This window comes from Narcine bancroftii, chromosome 6 (assembly GCF_036971445.1).
Source record: "Narcine bancroftii isolate sNarBan1 chromosome 6, sNarBan1.hap1, whole genome shotgun sequence".
Classification (NCBI taxonomy): Eukaryota; Metazoa; Chordata; class Chondrichthyes; order Torpediniformes; family Narcinidae; genus Narcine; species Narcine bancroftii.
Window position 1 is genome coordinate 173,260,271 of NC_091474.1, and position 7,840 is coordinate 173,268,110.

Here is a 7,840-nt window from a genome sequence, read left to right on the forward strand (position 1 = left end):
ACAATTCTTTTGTGGTGGGGTGTTTTCCTCCAATTTAATGTCAATAATCCTATGCAATTTTCACTTTAAAAAATTAACTTTTGCAGTAACTTTAAGGCCTTTATGTGGGATCGAAGAATTGAAAAAAGAGAGTCTGTAATTATTTCTGTAAAGTTATATTTTAAGATTGTAGTGTTCGCATTATGCAAGCATGGAGAAGAATGACACACACACCAAAGCCTTGGAAATGATACTAGTTTATTGCTCTGGCTGTCACACTTATATGGGTCCCAGATTCTGACATTAGGGCCTCACGTCATTGTAGCGCCAGCCTGGAATTGGTCGGCGCTCCTGCCAGAGTCACCCAACTTCCCGCCTTGTGGGAGGTCATCTGGGATGATGGCAGGTGTTACTCCCAGGTCTGTGTGGTTGACGGCCATTTTGTGGGCTGGCCCGTGTCTCTGTTTGCGGGGTGCTACACGACCCCACCCCTGAACTAGTGGAGACCAGCTCATCACAATAGAGATATGCGGTTTCATGCGGTCTTCGGTAAAAGCTCCTTAGCGCCAACATCGAGGATGAAGGTGGAGCCGTTGTCCTTAATGACCCTCTAGGGCCCCTTGTAGGGTCGTTGTAGGGGTGGTTGATGTGTGCCCCTCCTCACAAATGCGTACTGAGAAGTCTTTAAGTCCCTGGGGACATTATGTTTGGGCTAGCCATGTGGTGAAGGTTGCCTCAAGACCAGGGACCCCAGTTTTCACTGCAAGTTCTTGAGGGTTGCTGTGGGGTCTTCTGGGCATTGTCGAGGGCCAGAAGCTCCCCCGGACCGACTAAGGGCACGTCATAGACCATCTTTGCTGCCAAGACATTGATGTCCTCCTTTGGCGTGTATGAATTGCCAGCAGGACCCAAGGCAAATTCGTCCATCCAGTTGGGACCCTTGAACCGGGCCATCAAGGCTGCTTTGAGGAGCCTGTGAAACCGCTGCACCAACCCATTGGCCTGAGGGTGGTATGCCGTGGTGTGGTGGAGCTGTGTCTCCAGAAAGTTAGCCAGCTCTGCCCAAAGGTAAACTGTGCACCCCTGTCCAAGGTTAGGTGCTCTGGAACCTCGAATCTGGACACCCATATGTCAAGGAGTGCCCTGGTGCAGGTTTCTGTGGTAGTATCAACCAGCAGGACTGCCTCAGGCCACCTCATGGAGCGGTCAACCATGGTCAAGAGGTACCTCGCCCCACAAGAAACTGGTAACGGCCCCACTATGTCAATATGTACATGGCTAAACCTGCGCCATGCTGGTTCAAAGGACTGTGTGGGTGCTCTCATATGGACCTGCATTTTGGAGGACTGACAGTTTGTGCAGGTTTTGACCCACTGGCTGACCTGCTTACGGAGACTGTGCGAGACAAACCAGCTAGCCACCATCTTGACTGTGGCTCGGATTACGGGATGCGTCAGGTTGTGGATATGTGAAAACCTGGCACCTCCATGCGGGCAGAACGATGGAGCGAGGGATGCTGGTAGTGACATCGCACAGCAGTGTCAGGTTATCTGGGGCAAGGGGATGTCTTCCACCCGGAGGCCGAAGACGGCTATCCTATACACGGGAATCTCAGGATCCTACTGCTGCACTTTGGCGAGGGCCACGTAGTCAATCCCCTGGGATAGGGCGTATATTGACTCAATTGCGGGGCATGACAGAGCGTTAGCTACCATGTTGCTTTTCCCCGCGATGTGCTGTATGTCGTGATAAATTCAGGCACATAGGACAAGGGTTTCTGTTGTTGGGCTGACCATGGGTCCAATACCTTATGGAATACAAAGGTCAGTGGCTTCTGATCGATGAAAACCTTGAATTGCTGACCTTCTAAAAAGTAACGGAAATGTCTTATCGCTCAGTACAGCGCCAATGTCTCTCGGTCAAAACCGCTGTATTTGAGCTCTATGGGGGGTGGGGGAAGAGGTGGAGGTGTCTGCTGAAAAAGGCCAGGGTTGCCACTGGCCTTCGATGAGCTGTTCCAGTACGCCACCTACCACTGTGCTGGAGGCATCGACTGTCAGGGTGGTAGGTGCCTCCGGTCTGGGGTGGACCAGGAGGGCAGCGTTGGCCAGCACACCTTTGGTGTTCTGAAACGCCCTCAAAGACTCATCATCCCACGTAATGTCGTTTGACTTGCCCGCCATCAGGGTGAAAAGGGAGTGCATGATGCATGCCTCTGCCAGTATAAACCTGTGGTAAAAGTTTATCATACCGGCGAATTCCTGTAGTCATTTTACAATGCATGGCTCGTTGAAGTGCCGGACCGCCTTGACCTTCTCGGGATCTGGGTTGCACAGTTGTCTCAGGTGGGCAGCATGGTCTTTGTAGCTGTGGCTAGCAATGAGGATATCATCCAAATAGATGAACTAAAATGGGAGGTCCCGGCCCACTGCATTCCATCAGTCGCTGGAAAGTTTGTGCCATGTTCTTTAGACCAAAGGGCACACGGAGAAATTCAAACAAGCCAAAGGGGGCTATAATTGTGGTCTTGGGGCATCCTGGGGGTGAACCGGGATTTGGTGGTACCCCCGGATGAGGTCCAGCTTGGAAAATACCTGTGCTCCAGGCAGGTGGGCGGCGAAGTCTTGGATGAGGGGCACAGGATTTCTGTCAGTCATAGTGGCCTCATTGAGGTGCCAGTAATCTCCACATGGTGTCCAACCCACTCCCCCCCCCCCCGCTGATTTGGGCACTGTGTGGAGGGGGGAGGCCCAGGGACTGTCGGAACGCTGTACATTCCTCATCTCCTTCACTAGGCTGAGCTTTTCGGGAGGGAATCGGTGTGCCATGGGGTGGAGCAGGGGTCCCTGGGTCAAAATGTGCTTTGGTTCAGCCGCAGAGAACTGTGGCACCACTATGGAGGGGAACTTCGTCAGGATGCAGGTGAATTCATTGTCTGAAAGCGTTATAGAGTCAAGGTGGGGGGGGGGGGGGAAGGGAAGGAGTAGCTTGGCTGCCCTTCAGAGGTAGAGTTTGAAAAGTTCTGGCGTGCACCAAACACCATCCCTTGAGGTTGACCAGCAAGAAGTTGGCATGAAGGAAGTTGGCCCCCAGGATCAGTTGCGCCAACTGCTGAGAGTGTGAAGATCCATGTAAAGCAGCCGGTGCTGAACCAAAGAAGAATGGTTTGGGTACCAAACGTACAAATGGAGGAGCTGTTGGCTGCCCTCAGTGCTGGGCCTTGCTTGCCGTTGTGGGTGTGGAGGGCTGCAGAAGATAGGACACTTATCTCGGTGACAGCGTTGACCAGGAAACGCCCACCCGACAAGCTGTTCCATAGAGGAGGCTATCTTGTGGGCCAACCACCAAAGCCATCAACGATGGTCGGCCAGGGCATTTCCCAGAAACTTGCAGGGTGGGTGGTATCGACAGGCCTCCATACCCAATCACTAATGATGGTAGCAGAGCTGTCCCAGGGTATTAACTTGCCTCTCTGCTGGTCTTGGTCTTGCAGGCGGCTGTTCGTGGGGCTTGCTGATGTGGTCTATCGTGGCATTGGTGTCCTTCTTCACTCTCAAGAGCACGTCCGCCCAGGCCGCGACTATCAGAGGGTCACTGAAGTCCTTTTCTGTGAGCAAGAGTCGGATATCCTCGGGCAACTGCTCCAGAAAGATCTGTTCAAAGAGCAGGCAAGATTTTTGGCCCTCGGTCAAAGTGAACATCTTGCTCATTAGGGCAGATGGGGCCCTGTCCCCCAATCCTTTCACATGCAACAATCGGGCAGCATGCTTGCACCAGGAAAGCCTGAAAGTGTGGGTTAACAGCTCTTTGATGGCCGCATAATTGCTTTGCTCCAGAGGCTGCTGTAGGAAATCTATGACCTTTGCCGCTGTGTCATGATTAAAGGCATTCACGATGTAGATGTAGCAAGTGTCATTGGCGGCGATGTGTCGATGCTGCAACTGAGCCTCGGCCTGCTTGAACCACACGTGGCTGAGACATCTAAAATGTTTGGAGCCTGAATGAGAAGGCGTGGATGGTCACTGGGTCTGTTTGATCCATCATCTTTGGGTCCAACTGCCAGTTGGTCCTGTCAGGGTCACCAATGTAGCGTTCATGCTATACGAGCATGGAGGAGAATGACATGCACACCAAAGCCTTGGAAACATGATCGGTTTATTGCTCTGGCCATCGCACTTATACGAGCCCCAGGTGTTGACATTAGGGCCCTGCGTCATTGGACCGCTGGTCTGGGATTGGCCGGCATTACTGCCAGAGTCTTTCATCTTCCCGCCATGCGGGAGAACACCTGGGACAATGGCCCATGTCACCCCCCCACCCCAGGTTCACATCGGCCATTTTGTGGGCCGGTCCATGTCTACGTGCAGGGGCAGCTACAAGATATTATTTTAATGAATGTGCAGAATTAAAGAGAAAGTACTTTTATTAGCTATGAACACAATTGAAGTTTAATTACAATTAAAAAAAAATCAGTTTAGCATTAATCAATTCTGTTAAATATTTTATCAGATAATCAATTTATATTACATTAACCAATTGATACTTTAGAGACTGCAACTTTTAAGAATTGTTTATAAAAACAGTAAGAAACTTCTAGGTCAATCATCTCATCAGCAGGTACCATAATAATAATCAAATAAACAAATGCCGGGTGTAGTGTAATAATCGTTAAAATTGATTACAGTAAAACCTCTGGCATCCAGAATTCAACCAACCAGCAAAGGAAATAAAAAAAATAAGTAAAATAATATGCAGGTTTAAAATTTTAAAAGTAAATATTCAGCCAGCAGAGTGCTTTGCTAGTAGCAGCTGTTTGAATAAATGAGCGTGAAACAGCAATGGCGTTGTCCAAGAAGAGTTCGATGATGTTGCTCGTCATTTGGGTGACTGTCTTCAAGTGTTTTATCTCTGCTTAGTAAGTCACCCTGGTCAGAGGCTTTATCTGTAAATTTGGGGAGGCGTGTTTTTTTTTGAGGGGCTGCTAATACCTACCCTCTTATTATTCATCTTTTGGGTGGCTCTGTGGAGGGGGAGGAAAATGCAGATGCAGAAATGGTTAAATATTTTCAAAGGAGGTGACTGAAAATAAAGTAAAATACTTTAATGTTGATATGTTAATGTCAGTGAACTTTGTTCAGTGCAAGTACAGAATAGTATGTTTGTCTTTTAAACTGTTTATTCTTAATGCAGGTGTATTAGTTGCAGGTGTATTACATGCAAGTGCATGTCTCAAATAACTGGAAAATAAACTTATCCAGCATCAACCAATCTTCATAGGTGCCCAATACCAGGGGTTTTACTGTATTAATAGAAAATTGTCAGACACGAAAAGGAGAGTTTATTCATTTAGACCTTATCAACCTACAACCAGTATATTCTTCCCATTACCTCACCTCCATCAACTTTACATACATACATTTTAGGTAGCAAAACATCCCAAACACTTCTGTCAAGACCATTAACAACATTTGAAGGTACAGAAGGAGACATGAGGGAATTCCTGCCAAACTCCTGACCACAAAAGGATTTAAGGAGCATAAAAGAGGAAAGAGAGACAGATGGAGAAATTTGCATAGAAAATTTCAGGTTCTCATTTTAGCAGATGAAAATATTTTCAGGAACTCTCAATAAACATTTAAATTAAAGGAATACAAACATCTTGAAAGCAGTTGAGCCAGAAGAGATGACAGATACACAGGGACAAAGCCAAGAAGTAACTCCATCAGGAGAACTGTAGTCAGAAACAAGAACATGGAAGAATGAAGATGCATCCAAGGAACAGTAATAAACTCTTTGACCAAGGACCATTGCATCCACCTCTATTTTTTTTCAGGCACCTTCTTACATTTGGCTCATACTTTGATGAAGGGCTCAAGCATGAAATATTGGTTTCTACCTTTATCTTTGCTTGGCATGACATTCTGTTTGACCTGCTGAGTTTCTCCAGCATTGTTACCATTGCATTCTTCCTGGGTTCATCACATTGCTTTATTACAACCCCTCTGAACATCACCACTGATTTCATTAACATGTCTTTAATCTAATAACTCACACAATTAGGCAAAATCCCGTCAGCACCCCAAATCACCCACCCACTGGCCATCAGCACCCCATCCCCCCCACCCACTCGGCGTCCGCACCCCCATCCCCCACCCACTCGCCGTCCGCACCTCCATCCCCCACCCACTCGCCGTCCGCACCCTAATCCCCCTCCCACCAATCCCCTATAACACCCTATTCCCGCCCCATCAACACCGCAAGGCTCCTCTTCCTCCCCAACGCCCATGTCTGTTTTCATCGCCAGAATAAACTCGCTGTGAATAGGAAATGTCGCCGCAGCGGCGGTAATTCTCCATCTCCTACCTCCTCACCCGATCACCGTCCAGCCGCTCACTGAGTTTGAAAGCCGTGGTGCATCACGGGATTGTTGCGACGCGGTCCGGGACGTCCAAATACGCATGTGCGCAATTGGAAGCGTCAGTGTCATTGCTGTGAGAAGTAAGCTAAGTATCTCTGTGTTATTAGGTGTTCCTGTATATTCATTTAATATGTTGAATATCGAAATAACTTATGCAAATAAAACCAGCAGGCAACAACGCCAAATGATTAAGACGAGTGCAGTGTCTGTGCTTGTTGCAGGAGAGAATGAGTGCAGGATAAGACCATAGGCATAGAAGCAGAACTATGCCATTCAGCCCACGGAGTCTGGGTCCTGCCCTGCCATGTCATTTAATCATGAGCTGATCCATTTTCCTACCCAGACCCTCTGCCCAGTCTTCTCCCCATATAATTTGATGCCCTGGCTAATCAAAAGCCTATCAATCTCTGCCTTAAATACACCCAATAGCTAGCTGTCTGCAACCCCTGTGGCAACAAATTCCACAGACGAAACCCTTCAATCCTTAAATTGTGCCTGTGGAGCACTGTTAGCCAGAATCAAAGATAAAGACTGTACAACAGGCTGGCTGTGGCTGCAGTAACTCTGAGTGAGGCCTCGGAGGCCGGTGCAGGCTTATATCCCAGAGGCTGATTGACACCCGACCGATTGGGGCTTGATCCATTCAGGCCGACTGATTGACAGCCAGCCAGGTGTTGTCTTACACCCTTACACTCCTGCAGGTACAGAGGTTGCCCCCTGCAGTAGGCCAGTGGTGTACCACCACAGTGCCCTCTTGTACTAGACGCACCACTATGGAAAAATAACTTTTCTCCATCTACCCTGTCCATGCCTTTCAACATCTGAAATCTTTCAATGAGATTCCCTTCATTCGAAATTCCAAAGAATACAGGCCTAGAGTTGTCGAACACTATTTACGTTCCCAGAATCATCGTTGAGAATCTCTGAACCCTCTCCAAATATTCTAAATTTTTAAATCCCGTCACCTTTTTCTAATGATTTAATATTGTTCATTAACAACAGAGCCGCCCTATCCCATCTGCTTACCTGTCTATTCTTTTGATACTCTGTGCATCCTTCGACATTCTGCTCCCAATGACATCCATCCTTTAGTCACGACTCCGTGATGGCCACAATATACATATTACAAGGTCATCCACTTTAGTTCTTTTACTGCAAGCATTAAAATACAAAACCTTTAGTCCTTTATTTATTACTTTTTTCTCCATGTTCCCGTTGCACTGCAATTTTGCCCTATCTGCCTGCTTTTCCACACCAACTTCCTACTAGCTGTCCCTGCATGTATGCCAACTACCTCTTCACTTTGGTTTCCATGCCATGCAAATTGAATTTAACCCCCCTCCTCCCATGCATCATTCCCCCCCCCAACAGCATTAGCAAACCTCCCTGCAAGGATATTGGTTCCCCTCCAGTTCAGGTGTAACCCATCCCACTTGTACAGAT

The 7,840-nt window shown here is 47.9% G+C and overlaps 1 protein-coding gene across 2 annotated transcripts in view; it reads right to left on the reverse strand.

Annotated features, from left to right (window-relative positions):
* The window catches only part of pbk (PDZ binding kinase), a 45,249-nt gene extending 38,854 nt beyond the window's left edge, over window positions 1-6,395 (reverse strand). The window contains exon 1 of one of the 2 annotated variants that reach the window (XM_069888279.1): window positions 4,972-4,995. In XM_069888279.1, the coding sequence (XP_069744380.1) occupies window positions 4,972-4,986 (15 nt within the window). In that variant the 5' untranslated portion in view covers window positions 4,987-4,995. Of the gene's footprint in view, window positions 1-4,971; window positions 4,996-6,342 lie in introns of those variants that run through there. The other variant, XM_069888280.1, reaches the window with a different exon arrangement.
* Between the last annotated feature and the right edge of the window lie 1,445 nt (window positions 6,396-7,840).